Source organism: Gorilla gorilla, chromosome 2 (assembly GCF_029281585.2).
Source record: "Gorilla gorilla gorilla isolate KB3781 chromosome 2, NHGRI_mGorGor1-v2.1_pri, whole genome shotgun sequence".
NCBI lineage: Eukaryota > Metazoa > Chordata > Mammalia > Primates > Hominidae > Gorilla > Gorilla gorilla.
The window spans coordinates 42,869,610-42,890,550 of NC_086017.1; the positions used below are offsets into that span (position 1 = coordinate 42,869,610).

General features: G+C 44.7%; 1 protein-coding gene across 4 annotated transcripts in view; it reads right to left on the reverse strand.

Moving 5' to 3' along the window:
- GLB1 (galactosidase beta 1) overlaps positions 1–20,941 on the reverse strand; it is a 139,881-nt gene that overhangs the window by 33,259 nt on the left and 85,681 nt on the right. For 3 of the 4 annotated variants that reach the window (XM_004033810.5, XM_004033811.5, XM_063703673.1), the window contains 2 exons: positions 20,080–20,334; positions 2,709–3,322 (listed from right to left, as the gene is read on the reverse strand). In XM_004033810.5, the coding sequence (XP_004033858.4) occupies positions 3,023–3,322; positions 20,080–20,334 (555 nt within the window). In that variant the 3' untranslated portion in view covers positions 2,709–3,022. Of the gene's footprint in view, positions 1–2,708; positions 3,323–20,079; positions 20,335–20,941 lie in introns of those variants that run through there. The other variant, XM_055383408.2, reaches the window with a different exon arrangement.

Sequence of the window (20,941 nt, forward strand, 5' to 3'; positions counted from 1 at the left end):
ACAGTTCCTTAAACAGTTCAATATAAATTACTATATGACTAAACAATCCCTCTCATGGGTATCTATCCAAGAGAAATGAAAACGGATGACTACACAAATAACTGTATATGGATGTTCATATCAGCATTCTTCATAATAGTCAAAACTGGAAACCATTCAAGTGCCCATCAGCTGGCAAATGGATAAACAAAATGTGGTACATCCATACAATGGAATGCGACTCAGCAACACACAGGAACACATTCCTGAACATGCTACAACATGGAACAAACCTCACGGTATGCTGAGAGAGATCAGACACAAATGACTGTATATTGTGAGGCCGGGCACGGTGGCTGAAAGATAAATTTAATATAAAAGGTTTAGATAGTAGGTAATAAAAGTACTCCCCTTATTATTTTCCAAAGGTAGCATCCATAGAGAGAGTTACATTTTCAATCAATTCGTGGACAGATCTGAAATAAGGTTATTGACAGAAATCAAGAATGACTGAAGGCACATCTTATTTTAGGAAGAACATTGTAGCAGGCAAAATGTGTGCCCATGAGAGGCAGTACAGAGTTGGATGGGTTGAGGGGAGTCCAGAGTCCAGGTGGCACTATCTATGTATTAAGATTCTGTTTTCCGGCCGGGCGCAGTGGCTCATGCCTGTAATCCCGGCGATTTGGGAGGCCCAGGTGGGTGGATAACCTGAGGTCAGGAGTTTGAGACCAGCCTGACCAACACGGCAAAACCCCGTCTCTGCTAAAAATACAAAAATTAGCTGGGCATGGTGATGCACGCCTGTAATCCCAGCTACTCTGGAGGCTGAGGCAGGAGAATCGCTTGAACCCAGGAGGCAAAGGTTGCAGTGAGCCAAGATCATGCCACTGCACTCCAGCCTGGGTGACAGAGCAAGACTCTGTTTCAAAAAAAAAAAGATTCTGTTTTCCAAAAACTTCCTGGGTAAGGGGTGGCAGAGTGCTGTAGGTGGGAAAACCCATCCAAATTCCCTCACATTGATAAGACAAAACACTCTGGCTTTGGAGGGAGGTAGGCCAGGTTTGAAATCAACTCTGCCTCTTGCCAAAGTTTTAAATATTTTCAATTGTAAAATGGACTTATTGCTATTTGACCTTACAGTGTAGTTCTGAAGACCGAATGAGTGAAATATAAGGCAAGTGTACACGCTGATGAGGCAACCACACTCCACTGCTCGTGCCTTCTGGAGATTCTCTGCTTGTCTCTAGGGCAGGGGAACTGCAATTCACCAATGTATGTATGCTTTAAAAGGAGTCATTTCACATTTCTTTCCAAAGCTTATCACTGTTTGGCCATGGTTCTTGAGTATCATTTTATGTTTTTGGTAACTGTGCAGTGGAGGAGTAATGAAATGAGGGTATGGGTCCGTGTAGCACCTCCTTCGCCCTCTGATCTGCCCGAACATCAAATGGTGCAGAACATCTAGGAAAAGGTACTATGGAAAAACGTCCTTAACTAAGTTCCAGTGTTTGTTTCGGCTCATCTATGCCACCTGCAGCTGGCTCAACCTGTGTTTAAAGACTCACTGTTCAATCTCAGATATTTATTAGTTGTGCCTATGACAGAGGGAAAAATATACCACCAAGAAAACATTACAGATTGACATTAAAAAAACTTTCCTTTCTCCCTCCTTAAAAACAAAACAAAACAAAACTACAGGGCCGGGTGCAGTGGTTCATAACTGTAATCCCAGAACTTCGGGAGGTCAAGGTAGGAAGATCACTTGAAGCCAGGAATTCAAGGCTGCAATGAGCTACGATCATGCCATTGCACTTCAGCCTGGGCAACAGAGCAAGACCCAGCCTCAAAAAAAAAAAAAAATTACATATTCCCAGTATATAATTAAAAATACAGATAAGAAAAAGCAAGCAATCTCTCAAATACTTAGCATCCAGATATAATTATATGAACATTTTTAAGTTATTCCTAACCTTTCTTGTGCAACACAAGCATGTATTAATATTTATGTATGCAATGTGTACCCAGACACTAGAGCCAGACTACCTGGGCTCAAACCCTGTCTCGCCACATACATCTGTGAGATCTGGTAAACCGGCAGGATGACAGTATATTCCTCAGTATTCTTGTGAGGGGCAAGTGAGTTAAACATAAACTCAGAACTGTGCATGGTGTAGAACAAGTCCTCAACAAATGAGAGCTACTGCTCCATGTCAGGACAGGAATATCAGAAACACCACGTCCTTTCCTATCTGTGCACATACACAGCACACACACACGTGCATGCCTGACTACTGACATGTGTATAGGCCTGTACGGTGTGAATATGTGAAGTTCTTATGCTGAAACACACAAAACGGGATCCAATTTAAGGTAATCTGTTTTTTCATGTATCAAAAAATTTGCATATAAGTATAGCTCTCTCACCATTTTAGTGGCTAAAATACTATGCTTCTATATAGATACACCATACTATGTACACTGTGCAACTGTTAATCATTTAGATTGTTTGCATAATTGTTTTGAGCTGTATTTATAGGTTATCTAGTCCAAAAGCAAGTCAAATAACGATCAGAAAAGCAGCAGTCCACAGATCAAACCAAGACTATTTTCCATCCTTTTGAACTTCAAGTTAGTGAAGTGGTTTATTCAGCCCACTCAAGTCTAGTTATGATTTAAGTCAGACCATATAATTCAATACCTGCACATTAAAAACAGTGACATCATCATTTGAGTACAAATTTTATTTAACAAAAAGGTAACATGATTCTTCCAAAATAAAAATCACTACCACCTTTAAAGCTTCCATTCCAGCCCTGCAGATATGTATGCATGTTACTGTGCTGTCAGCCCCTCACACATTCCAGGTGGTCCCTGAAGGTGGGGCTTTGGCACTGCAGGGATGCAGGGAAACCTCAGGTGAAAATGCACATCCTAAATTCCTTTTCCATTTCCACATTCCAATCAGTGAAATGTGGCATGACAGGGAGGATCTGTGAGGTATGTCCAGGGTAGAATCCCTCAAAGACACAGGCTTTCATCATCATACATGGTCCAGCCATGAATCTTTGTTTTTTTGCGGGGGTGGGGGCATGAGTCTTTTTTCAACAGGTTTGGAGGGATGATCGTAGGTCACAGATGAGCCAATAACTGGCCTGTCCACGAACGTCACAGCACATAGTTCTGGATCATCACTGCTGCAGGGTGCCCGCTCCAGTTCCAGCACGGTGATGGTGTTTGGGGCCGAGGTCATCAGGATGTGCTGGGGCACAAACAAGGTCAACTGAGGGCCCCGGGCTGGCCAATAGCGGCCAAGGTTAAAGCCATTAATCCAGACCTGGCCCTGGAGAGAGAGAGACAGAGAACCATCAACCCCAGATGCACTGAAAGCCCTGAGGAAGGTGGGGGCCCTGATGTAGGGCAGGCCAGCAGCAATGGAGGAAAGAAATGCCCCCAGAAAGGCGAGGCTGACAGCCAGGCCCATGCCAGCCTTGGTTTTAGCTTCTTGCTGGGATAACTGGCCAAGGTGGGAAGAAGGTGGATGTCCCCATCCACCTTCTTTGGGGCAACAAAAACTTGCCCCAAAGACCCACTCCTGCTTCAGGAAAATACAGGTTTGGTCCCTCTGACGGGCCTCAGTGGCCACAGATGTTGGTACCAGAGAACAGTGTGGAAATTTCTGAATTTCATCCTGGTTCCCAGGTGCTGCCTGTACTCACAGACCAGCCTCTCCCTGACTTTTCTGTACACAGAAGACAACTGCTGAACTGCTTCCTTAAATAGATCTTTTCCTTCTTTGTTCTCCTTTCCCAGAGGCAGGTCTTGACCTCACTATCTGCTGTACACCTGGTGAACACAGGGAACAGAGGACTCCAGGGCCTGCATCCTGAGGTCAGACAGGTACCAGGAGTGGTCCCCAAAACAACCCCTCAAGAGGGATGGGGGGTTTGGGGTGAGGGAGAGGAAGAGGCTCATCCAGTTGGGTGTCTATATTACTGCTATGTTCTAAGGACTCTTACAGGCACCCTCAGAGTTAGGGTGTGGACTCCATGTTTGGTTCAGGAGCAGAGGTGATGCTATAGGTTGCATAAACAATTTCTGTGAGTAGGGGAAGCTGCTTCCCATAACAAAACTGAAAGTGGAGGATAAACTCCTAAAAAACAGGGACCATGTTTAGGTCTGTCTACACAGCCTCTCTGTATGTGCTAAAATTTGCTCAAAGGGGCTGAGTGCAGTGGTTCACGCCTGTAATCCCAGAACTTTGGGAGGCCAAGGCAGGCAGATCACCTGAGGTCAGGAGTTCGAGACCAGCCTGGCCAACATGGTGAAACCCCATCTCTACTAAAAATACAAAAATTAGCCAGGTGTGGTGGCACATGCCTGTAATCCCAGTTACTCAGGAGGCTGAGGCAAGAGAATCACTTGAACCCGGGGAGGCAGAGGTTGCAGTGAGCTGAGATTGCGCCACTGCACTCTAGCCTTGCGCAGTGACAGAGCAAGACTCCGTCTCAAAAAAAAAAAAAAAAAAAAAGAGATTTGCTCAAAGCTCAAAGGCTAGGATCAACAGCTGGCTGAATAGATGGACCATTCTATTACAAAGAAAGAAAGTGAAGAAGGGGAGATCACATACACGCAAAAGAAAGAGAAAATCTGGGAGAAGAAAGGAAAACATAAAGGGAGAAGGAAGAGGAAAGAGGAATGGAAGAAGGGAGGGAGGCAGGAAAGAAACTGTGACCTACAATGGCCCAGATATCCTAGGAGACAGCCTGGAGGAGGCCCAGCCATAGCTGACACCTGCTGAGCCCTAATCCTCATCACATTCTGCAACACAACTCTGCTGCTCACCCCAGGGCTCCTCAGTCTTCTTACGTTTGGGTATTTTTCAGCCTCCAAGTGTCCCCTTTACTTTAGATCCTTCTGAATTTCCTACCTGGGTTCGTATCTGTGTCCTGCCACTTACTAGCTGTCTGACCTTGGGCAGGTCTCAACTCAATTTTTCATACCAGTCATTGGGGACAATGATGTTCAAGGAACAGTGTGTGGCCTGTAAGCGGTAGCACTCCTTACATGATTAAAGTGAAAAGATGTTGGTGTTCCCATGCCTACAAAAGAAGGGGGTCCGTGATTAAAAACCACCTGTCTGTTGGATTAAGTCATTTAGAAAGAGGACGACAGTTTCACAGTTCTCAGAACTATTTCACTCTTGTTTTTACCCTGGGATATGTTATCTCATTCCATCCTAAAAGGTATATACAATGACAGCTTTAGCAGGTTTTTATCAGCTTAAAATCTGCCGGTGCCTTGTTTTTGCAGTATTAGAGAACAGTAGCACTTTACTTTTGCGGTCAAGGGGGAAGACAGAGAAGTGGGAGGGCATTACGAGCAGCAGCCAAGGAATGGCACGCACCACACAGGCTTCATGCTATGGTCAGGACACAGGCCAAGCCAACTCCTGACCAAATCGCAGGTGAACAAAGTGGAGGTTTGGTCCTTTCCCAAACCTCAAGTTCCATTTCATAAGCATCCAAGAGATGGGCCCTCACATGCCGGGTGGACTGTGCACCTGGTAGGTAAGCTGGGAATTGTTTTCCCTGGATCCCCTTCCCTGGATGGTTCTGGGTTAGCGTTGGTCAGAAGAGGCCCTTGCTTGAGATTGGGAGGGTGGAGAGAAGCAGCAGCCATTGCTCTGGGGAGGTTATCGTGCAGTGGTGCAATCCTGGCTCGCTGCAGCCTCCACCTCCCAAGTTCAATAGCTTCTTGTTCCTCCGCCTTCTGAGTAGCTGGGAATACAGGCGTGCACCACCATGCCCAGCTAATTTTTGTATTTTTGGTAGAGATGGGGTTTTGCCATGTTGCCCAGGCTGGTCTCCAACTCCTGGCCTCAAGAGATCCGCCCACCTCGGCCTCCCAAAGTGTTGGGATTACAGGCGTGAGCCACCATGCCTGGCCTTTTTCTTTTTCTTTTTTCCTTTTTGAGGCAAGATCTCACTCCAGACACCCAGGCTAGAATGCAGTGGCACCATCACGACTCACTGTAGCGTCAACCTCCCACCTTAGCCTCCCACACAGCTGGGACTACGGGCATGCCCCACCATGCCTGGCTAATTTTTGTATTTTTTTAGAGATGAGGTTTCGCCATGTTGCCCAGGCTGGTCTCAAACTCCTGGTCTCAAGTGATCCTCCCCCATCAGCCTCCCAAAGTGCTGGGATTACAGGCATGAGCCACCTCGCCTGGCCATGCACATGTTTCTTACAGGAGGGGAATGCTAGGAATGGAATTGCTGGGTCATGGGATATGCATGTGTCCAACTTTAGTGATACTACAAAGAGTAGCTATTTTTAAAAAAAGTGTGAAGGAGGAATTGAATTTTCACATTTAATTAATTTAAACTTAACCATATGTGGTTAAAAATGAACATTCTTGTAAAGAATATTATACAAGGCCAGGTGTGGTGGCTCATGCCTATAATCCCAGTACTTTGGGAAGCCAAGGTGGGCAAATCACTTGGGGTCAGGAGTTCGAGACCAGCCTGGTCAATATGGTGAAACCCTGTCTCTACTAAAAATACAAAAATTAGCCAGGCATGGTGGTGGGTGCCTGTAGTCCCAGCTACTCGGGAGGCTGAGGCAGGAGAATGGCGTGAACCCAGGAGGCGGAGCTTGCAGTGAGCCGAGATCGCGCCACTGCACTCCAGCCTGGGCGACAGAGCGAGACTCCGTCTCAAATAAAATAAAAAAAAAAAAGAGCAAGACTCAGTTAAAAAACAACAACAACAAAACAAACAGAAAAAACCCAACAGTATTATACAAGAAGCTACTGCACTGGACTACAGAGCTAAGGTATGGTGAGATCCTAGTGACTTCATTATTAGACCATCAGTCTTCCATTTCTCTCTATCCTCACAGCCTGACTTCCAGAGCAAGTCATAAATCAATGTTGTCTTAGACTGCTGCAGCCTCCTCACAGTCTCTTGACTTTATTAACTCTAGAATCTAGGCTCTGCATAGCTGCCAAAGTGAAAATAGGATTCTTTTCACACATCCCTGTTTCGAACCTCCTTCCTGTGGTCCACAGCCCATACCTTCCTCCTTTCCTCCTTGTGTCTGCCGCACTCCCCCTTGCTCACTCCACTCTCCACTATTTTTCGTTCTTTCCTTCTCTTTCTTCTTCTTCTTCTTCCTTTCTCTCTTCTCTTCTCCTCTCCTCTTCTCCTTCTCCTTCTTCTCTTCTCCTCCTTCCTGTCTTCTCTCTCTCTCTCACTCTCACATCTTGCTACATTGCCAAGGTTGGACTCCAGTTGCTATTCACAGGCACAATACAGCCTCAAACTCCTGCCCTCAAGCGATCCTCCTGCCTAGCTTCCCGAGAAGCTGGATCTTCAGATGTGCATCACCACACACAGCTCCCCAATTACTTTCAGTTAGTTTTGCTTGGGCATCAGCTCGTCCCCGTGTGCAAACACTACTCACCTCAACCTGAAGCCTTCTCGTCACTCAGGCAGGGCCACAATCCTCCTCCTTAATGCTGGGCTTTCCATTCCAAGTCACTCACTATCCTTTAATTTTTTCTTTTTTTTTCTAGTTATTATCATGATTTGAAATTCATATCTTTTGTCTGATGACTAGTTTATGAGCTATTTCCAGCTATAACACAGGCTCTAGGAAGGGAAAGGCTTTGTCCATTTTGTTTGAGGCGAGATTCTCCGCACGCAGGAGAGTGATATTCAATATACACTTAGTAGCACTCATGGCTGCTGCTACTTGTTGATAATTCTGCCAAGAAAAGATTCGTTGAAGAGGTGACATGAAGCCCTTCTGAAAGAATTCTTCACGTTCCTCTGCTCCCAGTTTAAGAGTTTTAAAGAATATTGTTCACTAAAAGAAAAACATTTGCCTTCCCTCCTTGATTAGAACCAATGAAAAACACCTTAATATAATTTGACTTTAAAAATTCTATTTAAAAATATATACATTGATTTTTATTTCTCTTAAAAAGTTATGCTTTTGCAATTATTTTTGGTGGGGAGGTATGCACGTGTTGCTGAATATGATCTAAAAGTAGATACACTCTTAATGAAGTCAGCCCCATGGGGACCAAGCAGTGGTTTCTGGGGCTTCCTAAGGCAGTCTCAGTTAAAATAGTTCCATGACAAAGTGACTTTCTCTGACCACGGCTTGACCCTGGCAGACTCTCCACCCTTTGCTGTAATCACTAAGGCAATAATAATAGTTTCATAAATGTGAGGTTCCTGGAAATGCCTGACCTACTTTTTTGTTGATCAGACAGATACATGTGTTTGTCTGTCTGTTTTAAACTATCTGGATAAATGGAATTTAAAACAAAAGTCTCCCTCCCTCCCTCCCTCCCTCCCTCCCTCCCTCCCTTCCTTCCTTCCATCCTTCCTTCCTTCCTTCCTTATGAGGCAGGGTCTCACGCTGTCATTCAGACTAGACTGCAGCCGCACTATCATAGTTCACTGCAGCCTCGAATTCTTGGGCTTAAGCGATCCTCCTGTGTCAGCCTCTCGAGTAGCTGGGACTATAGGTGTGAAACTATCGGGGGGAGGTATGCACGTGTTGTTGTTAGCCATCACGGCCAGCTAACTTAAAAACTATTTTTAAAAACAGACATAGAATCTCACTATGTTGCCTAGGCTTGTCTCAAACTCCTGGCCTCAAGTGATCCTCCTGCTTTCACCTCCCAAAATGTTGGGATTACAGGTGTGAGCCTCTGTGCCTGGTCTCACTACTGTTTTAAGTTGTAGTTTAAAATTTTCCAAAATTTTTTGGGAGCTCCTTTAAAAGCAACAATAAGTTCAGGGTGAATGCTGCCTTTGTCACACTCTGAAAGAAAACATTTAGACACTTGCAGGACTTAAAATGGAAAAGACAAAGGTCCAGTTTCCAAGGTTAAAGGCTCTCACACACCGAACTCATGAATCACTGTGATGCTTACCTGGGAGAAAGAGAAGAAAAAGAGGAGAATTGAAAAGAAAAAAAGGTAAAAGCCTCTTACAAGGCTTGCTTAGAAATAAGAGGTTAAATAGATCTCAATGAAATACACAGAAGATTAATTCTCCCCTTCCTTCAGAACCCCAAAAGGCTCTGCAGCTGACGCAAATCACACTTTTTTGCTTCCTCCTCAGTCTTAAAGTAATAAAGTTAAATAACTTTATGGTTTCTCTATATTTTGGGACAGGTCCAAATAGAACTGAAGCCATCAAATGCATAAAATAACAGCATAAAAGATAAATCACTTCTCATCAAATCCCAAATAAAAGTTCTTTTTCCTTCTCAACTTCCAACAGTTCCACCATAGCTAGACCTTTTTAATACAATAGCTTACCTAACAACAGTCGTCAAACCACCTCACGTATCTGGAACCAAGCTAGGAACTGATAAGCAAAAACTACTGCCTCATGTCATATTTGTTATAAAGTTCACAACCTAAAAATTGAAGAAGACCTTCTTTCACTTCTAGCCTATTTACCCATTTACAAAAGTTCTAACAAGTTTTGTTGCTAAATTAACATAATATTTGTTGAGAGTAGTCTGATGGTCTAGTTTCAAAGTTCACGGGACTTGTGCAACTGGAAACAGTGAATTAGACGGAAATAGTAGGTCCTGTAGGAGGTAAGCATAACTGCAAATTAGACAAAAAAGGAGTTTAACAAGCACATCAAATTTAGGATGAAAGTAGGGTCCAATAGTGTTAAGACCTGTGGGATACTGAAAAGATGGCCCCAATTCTTAGTGGGTCCCTCTATCAAGAAGTAGAATCTGTCTGGGCATGGTGGCTCACTCCTGTAATCCCAGCACTTTGGGAGGCCAAGGTGGGTGGATCACCTGAGGTCAGGAGTTCCAGACCAGCCTGGCCTACATGGTGAAACACCATCTCTACTAAAAATACAAAAATCAGCCAGGTGTGGTGGCGTGCACCTGTAATCCCAGCTACTCAGGAGGCTGAGGCAGGAGAATCGCTTGAACCTGGGAGGCGGAGGTTGCAATGAGCTGAGATCGTGTCGCTGCACTCCAGCTTGGGCAACAGAGTGAGACTCCATTTCAAAAAAAAAAAAGGGGGTAGAACATGTTTCTCCATTCCTTGGATCTGGCTGGTCTAGTGACATATTTTGGCCAAACAACGTGGAAGAAGCGACATGTGAATCCTGACTTTGGCCTTAAGGAGCCTTGCGCATTTGCATTCTTTCTTTGAACCCTGCTCAGTCGTGTGAACCCTGCTAGTCATGTGAACAAGCCTAGGCTAGCTTGCTGGATGATGAAAGAGAGATGGTCTCATCTTCTCTGTTGCCTCAGCTGACAGATGGCTAACACCCAGGTGGTCACGCCCAGCTGAGACCAGCAAAACCACCACTTGGTCTGCCAATACTCAAAATCGTGAACTAAATAAACTGTTGTCGTTTTAATCCACTAAGTTTTGGGTGGCTCGTTATGCAGCAGAAGCTAACTGATACACATCTCCATGGTCAGAAGGTGCCTAAGCATGCTACTTTTCAGGAAAGTGAGTGACGTTTAAAAACTCAATTTAAAAATAGTAGAGCCATCCACTACTTCGTCAGTTCCACTTTCACTGATCAATCACCAAATCCCACTGGGGCTTCCTCAGCCATGTCTGTGCCTTTCTCAGGATTGCTGAGAACAGCTGGGTGAGAAGACACCTGTGAGCACTCAGTATCGTAGCCAGCACATGGTAAGCTCTCAGATGTGGCTGGTATTACTATTTCCTGAAGCTGGACAGCCCTCCCTCCCTACTGCCACACTCAAGTCCAGCTCTGTTCCTTCTCTCTGGACCACTTCTCCAGCAGAAGAGTAGCTTTCAGGGGTAACAGGGAGAGAGTTCTGTTTTATACCTATCAGGCTGGAGGTGCCTATGAGACCCCCAAAGGTGGGCTCCAGAGCCTTGTAAGAGCTGAGCTGGAAAAGGAAATGTAAGCATGTCCAGCACATCTGTGAGGACAATCCCCAAAAGTGTAAGAAGAGAGCCCAGGACCAAGTCCTGAGGACTGCAACATAGAAGCTGAGAGACAAGCCTGAGAAGGAGCAAAGAGAGGGAAGAAAACCAGGAGAAGTTTGGGCACGCAAGTCAGGAGAAGCAATCCTCCCACCTCTCACCGAGTAGCTGGGACTGCAGGTGCCATCACGCCCTTGTAACTATCCTATAGTTATCTAGGGGCTCCATCCTAAGTCGCCTCATTAGCATAAACCCAGGTGGGATTGAAAGAGGCTAGTTACGAATAACAAAAGACACTCCTACCACTCAGAAAATTCCAAGGGTTTTAGGGCCCTGGAACCAGGGACAAAGACCAAATATATTTCTTACTATACTATTCCCTTGAAAAATATCAATCCCTCTGCACAAAATATCCTTCCCACTAGGAAGACTAGACCTTTCCCAGCAATCTTAAGCACTTATAATTTCTTCCTCTCCAAGGCCCAACTGCATGGTTTACATATCTCTTACAGACTCTTATAATCCTCTTGGGCTCTGTCTATACCTCTGTCTCTCCAAATGGATTGAGACCAAATGACTAACACTGACAAGGTTTTAAAAGTTTTACATACTCTTTTCTGGCATAATCATGTCTCAGTGCAGCCTTGATTTGCTGGGCTCAAGCAATCCTCCCATCTCCCACCAAGTAGCTGGGACTACAGGTGCATGCCACCAAGCCCAGCTAATTCAAAAATTTTTTTTGTAGAGATGAGGTCTTATGAAGTTACCTAGGCTGGTCTCAAACCCCTGAGCTCAAGTGATCCTACCACCTCGGTCTCCCAAAGGGCTAGGATTACAGGTGTGAGCCATCGCGTCGGCCAGGAAATTTCAAAAGCAAGATGCAACAAACAGTTAAAAGAAGGAATTTCTTTCAACCGTTTATTATACATTGTTTTATTTCATAGTTATTTTACATCTTGAAGGTGGGACAATTTATCTTTAAAATACAGAATTACTTTTCATCAGTATTCTACTTTGATTCTTGACTCTTCAAAGCATAATTTTGGTTAAGGAAAAATGGACACTATCCCACTCACTACCATGCTCTGTCATGCACCTAAACCTACCACAAAATGTTAAAGGCTGGAAGGCTGCATAGGATATTGACAGGAGACTTATCCACACCCAGCTGAAAGAGAGATAAATAGCACAAGCACTGCTGCAGTGGCAGAACATGACATTTCAGGTTTGGCATATAGCAGGGGTCCCCAAACCCCAGGCCACAGACTGGTCCGCAGCCTGTTAGGAACCGGGCCGCACAGTGAGAGGTGAGCGAGCATTACTGCCTGAGCGCCACCTCCTGTCAGATCGGCAGCAGCATTAGATTCTCATAGGAGAGGAACCCTATTGTGAACTGCGCACGCGAGGGATACAGGCTGTGCACTCCTTATGAGAATCTAACTAATGCCTGATGATCTGAGGTGGAACAGTTTCATCCCAAAACCATTCCCACCCCTGCACCCCTGACCACACAGTCCATGGAAACAGTGTCTTCCACGAAACTAGTCCCTGATACCAACAAGGTTGGGGACCACTGGCATACAGGACATATCGTGGAAAGCACTGGAGAAGAACGCTTCCTATCTAATGGACTTTCCAGTCAGATAAGAACTCAGTGAGGTCAAAGCACTGCCCTGTGTCTGCTGGACAAAGCAGAACATGCCTGACCCCTTTCTACTGAAGTCCCAGTTGATATTCATTCACATCTGGCATTAACCAGAAAGCCACATCCGACTCAAGTAAAGCCAGTGTAAACAAAAGTGATTTTTTAATCTTATGAATCGCCCTTATCAGTGACTTTGCTCTCTAAATCAAGGTAGTTTCTTTACAGTAAAATGAATAGGAAGAGCATAGAGTCCTGTGCCAGGGCCTTTGACAAGGGCCTCTCCTGACGAAGGATGTGGGGGTTAGTGCACAGCCTTAGAAACAGCTGGGGCTTCAGGGATCATTTTGTCCAACCCCACACCGCAACTGCCAGCTCCCTGCATTCAAACCATGTGCTAACATGCTCATTCTTTCAAATGTCAGAGCTTAGCACTCAGTGTGGGAGTGGGATCTGCCTGTTCTGAGGTGGCTGATCATTTAGAAGCCCCAGAGCTGGCCTGGGACTGTCCCCAGCAGCAGGGACCACTGTGCACCAGAAAACAGAAACCACATTGGTTCTGTGTTAGGTAGGATGTGTGTGTACCCTTGGACCTTCACACGCATTCAGTCCAAAGTCCACAAACTTCTTGGATGGGCCTTGTGTGTGTGTGGCACTTTATTGACATAGAATTCATATACCATACAATTCAGCAGTCTTTAGTATACTACAGAGCTGCACAACCATTACCAAAGTCAATTATAGAACATTTCGTCACTCCATTAAGAAGCCCTGTACCCTTTAACATTCTCTTCTCATCCAACCAACACTCTCTTTTCCCTGCTCTAGGCAATCACAGATCTTCCTGTCTATACGAATTTGCCCGTTCCGGACATTTCATGTAAATGGAATCATGCAACTTACAGTCCTTTGTGACTGGTGTCTTTCATTAGCCTAATGTTTTCAAAATTCTTCCATGTTGTAACATGTATCAATACTTCATTTCTTTTTATTGCTGAATCATATTCCATTGTATGGATGTACTACATTTCGTTTATTCATTCCTCAGCTGATGGACATTTGGGCTGTTTCCACCTTTTGGCAATTATGGATAATGGTGCAATGAACACTTGTGTACAAGTTTTTGAGTGGACATATGGATTAGATGGGCTTTTGGGGGTCTGAACCCTTTGACACATTCACAAATACTGTGTGGAGATGTACTTTCAAGCCTGGAGATGCAGAGCATTCATCAGACTGACCAAATAAGTAAAGAGCCCCAGCCTAGATAATGAGTATGAGTTCCTCACCGGTTCTCAATGCTGCCTGCTTTTTCACATGGGCCTTCAAGACACGCCTGGGGCTCAGGTACATGTGCCACCGAGCACTTCTGTACCTCGTACAAGTTACTTAGCTATCTAAGCCTCCAGCTACTCATCTGCAAACTGGAGATAATGATCCATCTACCACAGGTGCCTCTTTTGATGGCTATGGAGATAGTCTCTATAAAGCGTTGAACAGAACGCCTGGGTCAGTAACTCTTGCATGTGACACCTTTAAGACTTGGCCAAGATGAACCTCCCTCTGACCTCCAACACATCCCCCACTTTTCCATTGGTCTCTACTGCATTAGGAGGGGAGAAAAAGAGGGATCGAGGGAACAAGAACATGCTTGCTAGCTAAAGGGGGAAGATCCAGGGAGGGCTTTCTTTGTGTTTAGGTCCTAGAGCTCCTAGTTACCACTTTTTGGCTGAAAAATGGGACTCGGCAGAAAGATGGAGAGGCTGACAAAATGCAGGTAGAGGAAATATGAGAACAGGGTCTTGCCCTGAAGAAAGAAGGTGGGGAGGAGATTCAGAATTCAGACTTCCTCCTAGATACCACTGGGCAGGAAATGAGGGTGGAGGCAGAGAGATAAGTCTGACAGGAAGCTGAGGGAACAAAGGAGTTACACCTGATAGCAGTCAAGGAGGATGAGGTCTTCAGTGGAGAGGGTGGAGAGTCAGGTGGCTTAAGGAGGGTGGTGAAGGTTGAAAAGGCCAGTGGGGGAAAGGAGCAGAGAGAGACCAAGGACTGCTGGGCAAATCTGAGGGCTTCTGGAGGCTGGCAACAATGAGGGGATGGTAGCCACGATGAATGCGCTGAGAAGTCCCTTAGCTGTGCTCAGTGACTGGTGAACCAGCAGAGACACCAGTAGTGGATCCATTCTACATGGAGGAGGAAGGAAGGAAGGAGGCAGAGTAGAAGGGCAAAGGGGGAAGGGGGCAGGTGGACTGATGACTCTTAAAAAAAGATCGTGGTGGCCGGGCGCAGTGGTTCACGCCTGTAATCCCAGCACTCTGGGAGGCCGAGGCGGGCAGATCACCTGACGTCGGGAGTTTGAGACTGGCCTGACCAACATGGAGAAACCCCGTCTCTACTAAAAATACAAAATTAGCCAGGCATGGTGGTGCATGCCTGTAATCCCAGCTACATGGGAGGCTGAGGCAGGAGAATCGCTTGAACCTGGGAGGCGGAGGTTGCAGTGAGCCAAGATTGTGCCACTGTACTCCAGCCTGGGCAACAAGAACGAAACTCCATCTTAATAAATAAATAAATAAATAAAAAAGATTGTGGTAAGGCCTAGGCTTGGTAGAGGAAGAACTGCAGCCTTAATGGTGGAATGTTTCAGGTCATTAATAAGATTTAAGGCTGGGTGCAGTGGTTCATGCCTGTAATCCTAGCACTTTGGGAGGCCGAGGCAGGCGGACCACGAGGTCAGGAGTTCAAGACCAGCCTGGCCAACACGGTGAAACCCCATCTCTACTAAAAACACAAAAATCAGCCAAGTGTTGTGGGGGGTGCCTGTAATCCCAGCTACTCGAGACGCTGAGACAGGAGGATCACTTGAACCCAGGAGGCGGAGGTTGCAGTGAGCCGAGATTGTGCCATTGCACTCCAGCCTGGGTGACAAGAGCAAGACTCTGTCCCAAAAAAATAAAAAAAAAGATTTAAGAGCAAGGTTGGTAGGCATGAGAGTTTGGTGCATAGAAACATGCAGCCAGAGAGAGGATATTAAAGCCTAAAATTCCAAAGGTATGTTCAGCAACATATATGCCTGTGCTGGGCCATAAAACAAGTCTAAATACATTTAAGAAGACTGTGCAGCCATCATTCAAGTTACTTTCAGAGCATAACCATCAGCTCCAAAAGAAACCCCATGCCCACTTAACAGTCACTCTCCATTCCCACCCTCAGCCCTAGGCAACCAGTAAGCTACTGTCTCTATGGATTTGCCTTTTCTGAACATTTCATATAAATGGAGTCATACAATACATAGCCTTTTAGTTTTGGCTTCTTTTACTTAGCATAATATTTTTCCAATTCATCTGGGTTGTGGCATGTTATCAGTACTCCATTCCTTTTTATTGAGGAATCGTATGGATACACATGCTTTCTCCACTTGTCAGGTGATAGACATCTGAATTAATTCCAACTTATAGTTATTATAATACTGCTATAAACACTTGCATGTAAGTTTTTATGTGAACATGTTTTCCTTTCTCTTGTGTATATACCTAGGAGTGGAATTGCTGGGTTCTATGGTAATGTATGTTTAGCCCTTGAAGAAATTGCCAAACTATGCTCCCAAATGTACCTTCTTATCTTTCTACCAGCAATGTGGGAAGATTCCCTTTCCCCCATGTCCTTTCCAACATTGCCTATTGTCCTTCTTACTATTTAGCCATCCTGGTGAGTGTGAAGTAGTATTTCATTTTGGTTTTGACTTGCATTTCCCAAATGATTAATAATGTTGAACATTAATCAGCCACTAATTTTAGTTTATAATAGACATTTTACCAAAGAAGGTATACAAATGCAAATGTACTTAGCCATCTTATGCCTTCTTTGGTAAAATGTCTATTCAAGTTCTTTGCTCATTTTGTGACTGGGCTGTTTGTCTATTATTGAATTGTAAGAATTCTTTACATATTCTAGATATAAGTCCTTTGTTAGATATATGATTTGAAAATTATTTTTCTCCCAGTTTGTGGCTTGGATTCTCATTTTCCTAATAATGCTTTTTGAAGAACAAATATTTTTAATTCTGATAAAGTCCAATTTATCAATTTTTGTTCTTTAAGGATAATGCCTTAGGTGTCAAATCTAAGAAGTCTTTGCCTAACCCAAGATCATGGAGATTTCTCTCCCTAGAGAGAAATTTTAGAAGTTTTATAGAGGAATTAAGTTACAAATTAATAATTACAAGATATTTTTACAAACCCAAAATATGTGGAAATTAAACAGCATACTTTTTTTGTTTGTTTGTTTTTGTTTTGTTTTTGAGACACAGTCTTGCTTTGTCACCCAGGCTGGAGTGCAGTGGCATGCTCTTGGCTCACTGCAGCCTCTGCCTTCCAGGTTCGAGAGATTCTCCCACCTCAGTCTCCCAAGTAGCTGAGATTACAGTTACTCACCACCACGCCTGGCTAATTTTTGTATTTTTAGTAGAAATGGGGGTTCTGCCATGTTGCCCAGGCTGGTCTTGAACTCCTGGCCCCAGGTGATCCACCCATCTCGGCCTCCCAAAGTGCTGGGATTTACAGGCATGAGCCACCACGCCCAGTAAAACATACTTTTTAATAATCTATGGTTCAAAGAAGAAATCATATGGGAAAGTAGAAAATATTTCTAACAGGCTGGCTGTGGTGGCTCACGCTTGTAATCCTAGCACTTTTCGAGGCCAAGTTCACATAAAAACTTACAGCAAGTGTTTATAGCAGTATTATAATAACTATAATAACTATAAGTTGGAATGAATTCAGATGTCTATCCTAGCACTTTTTGAGACTTCATTTGAGGTCAGGAGTCCAAGATCAGCCTGGCCAACATGATGAAACCCCGTCTCCAATAAAAATAAAAAAAAATAAAAAATAAAAAATAAAATAAAAATAATAAAAAAAATTAGCCAGGAGTGGTGGTGCGTGCCTGTAGTCCCCGCTACTCTGGAGGCTGAGGCAGGAGAATTGCTTGAGCCCGGGAGGTGGAGGTTGCAGTGAGCAGAGATCACACCACTGTACTCCAGCCTAGGTGACAGAGTCCATCTCAAAAAAAAAAAAAAAAAAAAAAAAAAAAAAGAAAATATTTCAAACAGAATAATGAAAATACATTTCAATAAATTTTAAACAAGCAACACATAATAAAAGGGCATTTTATTAAACACACACCATGTACATCTTTTGCCTTCTCCTCCTCCAGCTATTAACATAATTTTCTCCTCTCCTTCAGAATTAAATTTCTCAAAAAGAATGTTTATATTCAAGTATTCCTGTTCGTATTCCTTACCCTGGTCTTCTCTATAGAATGCAATCTGGCTGGGAGATGCTGCACTCCACTGGAACAAGGCTTACTGATTCCCAAGGGCCTCCTTGCTTCTAAAACCACCGAAGTGCTTCTGTCTTTATCTTATTTGTCCTCTTGGCAGCATAAATGCTGGTTTTCTTCCTACTTGTTTGGTCTCTCCTCTTCACTCTTCATCATGTTTTTGTCCCTCAAAGATCAGCCTTAGGTCCTCTTTTCTTCCCTCTGCATCCTCTCTCCTTGAGAGACCTCATCCAGCCCATGTTTTCAACAATCATCTATACAACAATGATCTTCTACATACATTCCTGGCCCAGATCCCTGCCCTGAATTCCCAGCCTATAGATCCAACAACCCTCCTCCAATACTGTCTCTCCCAGCCATTCTCCAAGGCCTCTGCTATGGTCTGAATGTTTGTGTCCACCCAAAACTCATCTGTTAAAATTCTAGCCCCCATGTGATGGGTTAGGAGGTGGGGGCCCCTTTGGGAGGTGATTAGGTCATGAATGTGGAGCCCTCATGAATGAAATTAGTGTCCTCATAAAAGAGACCCAAGAGAGCTCCTTTGCCCCTTCAGCCATGTAAGGACATAGAGGGTGCTGTCTATGATGAAGTAGACTCTCACCAGACAGCAAATCTACTGGTGCCCTGATCTTGAAGACTTCCTAGCCTCCAGAACTGTAAGAAATAAATGCCTGTTGTTTATAAGCCACCCAGCTTATGGTATTTTGTTATAGCAGCCCAAATAGACTAAGGCAGCTTTTCAAACACAATTGGTCTAAATTCAAACTCATGACCCCCCTTTCTAAGCCTAAGTCCCCTTCTGAAGCTGCTTCTTTCAGCAAATGGTACCATTCTGCCCAGCTGCAAGCTTGAGACCTGAGTCATCCAAGACATACCCCTCTCCCCAAACCCTCCTGTCCAATCCATTGTCACAACTTATTGATCCAACTTCAAACATCTCTCAAATAGTTGATGTCATCTCCATCTTAGATACCACCATCCCAGTTTCTCAATGAGACTATGGTCCAGCCTCCTAGATGGTTTCCTCGAATCCATAAGTGTCCTTACCCAAACCATTCTGCACAATGGGGTGAGAGGAGCTTGTCAGATCACAGTCTTATCATGTCACTCTCCTGCTTCAATGGCTCTCAACACAAAGACAAAACTTTAACGTGGCCTATAAGGCCTGTCCCAATCTAGTCTCTACCTATTTTCCACACTTGACATTTTCCCCTCCAACCCCATGGCCTTTGCACAAGCTGTTACCTCTCCCAGGAACATGCTTTCTTCCCTTCTTGCCATGCTAATTCTTACTCATCCTTCATATCTCTGACAAGCATCACTATCTTAGGGAAGGCTTCCCTGACCTCCCTGACAAGGCAAAATGCACCAATTATTATCAATCCCATAGCCCTTCTTAGCATCCATCACAGCTATGGTTTTACTTTTTAATATGAGTCTGCCTCCCCCACTAGACTGAAAGTTCCATGAGGGAAAGGACCATGTTTGGTTTTATTCATGATTGTATCCTTAGTGCCTGGCACACACCTTGGGCACATAGTGGCCACAGAATGAGAAGTGTGTTGAATGAGTGATGGTAAGGTGATCTAGGATGAAAACAGGACATGAGGGAGAGGAGAAGGCGGTGAAGGAAAATATGCCAATGTCTTCAAACGACAAGGCGGAGTGACTGGGAAGTGAAATGGATGAGGAAGAGTGGAGAAGCAGACAGCTCATGACAGGAGCCCCAGGCGTGTGGGGCTGGATGCAGGTGGGGATATTCTGGGAGCACTGGGCTTGGCATAAATGAAAACCAGACAGACTCTCCCAGAGGGATCCACCTCTTTGTCTTGACTGGATTGTCCTCAAGATAAAGAGAAAGCACCCCTATAATCAGCATCAAAAGGGGTCATGATTCTTCTTGGAGGAGGCAGGAAGGTGTCATTCACTACAGGAAGCCAATGACAAGGGGGCAGATGGCAGCACCTCCGAGCTGGCCACTGAATCCCTGAAGATCTGCCACAATCCGCCTCCTGAAGAATGTCCAAAACGCCACACTCAAAACCATCACACGATATCTCACTAACGGCTCTTTGTGATTCTTTCTCAGACACTAACAACCAAAAGCTTAGGCCTGAATTCAAACCCTTCTCATGAAGACACGTACCTTGGTCCATCCAGGAAACTGGATAAAGGTGTCCTGGGGCAAGTCTGGGATCCCACTGGGAATGGAGAAGTTCCCCATATAAAAGGCCGGGAGCGTGTAGTTGGATGAGCTGTGGGCCCAGGCTTCATCACGGTGGCCACTGTCACAGTGTCCCCAGCCCCCCAGGTGGCTGCGCACTGCATCCTCAGTGTCCAGTGGAAAGATCGTCCAGTCCGTGAGGATATTGGAACTGAGGGTCAGGTTAGAAACCAAACCCTGCAAAGCAGAAACAGAGCACAGTGAGCTGGGGAGGGAAGGAAAAAGGCTTCACATGTCTCTGCATTCCAGGGAAATGGGAAAAGCAAACCGGGATACAAAACACCAACAGGAAATGAACCTCGAAATATGTGTAAATCGAAGTAACACAGATCTAACTGGAGGTTGAATTACAAATCCTTGGGAAGAGATATATTCCCCAAACTATAGCTTTCTCCTTTGCAGGTCATGATGTCTCTATAAAAGGCCCAGAGTTTCTGCTTCTACAGAAAGGGCATTGAGTTGCTAGAGTGATTGATCCCAAATTCCCAAATTTTCAGAGTTTGGCTGAGAGCCACTGCTAGAATAGAGAAAGATGGGCACCAAGAAAGATGGGCCAGGCACGGTGGCTCATGCCTGTAATCCCAGCACTTTGAGAGGCCAAGGCAGGCAGATCACTTGAGGTTAGGAGTTCAAGACCAACCTGGCCAACATCATGAAACCCCATCTTTACTAAAAATACAAAAGTTAGCTGGGTGTGGTGGCAGGTGCCTGTAATCCCAGATACTCAGGAGGCTGAGGCATGAGAATCGCTTGAACCTGACAGGTGGAGGTTGCAGTGAGCTGA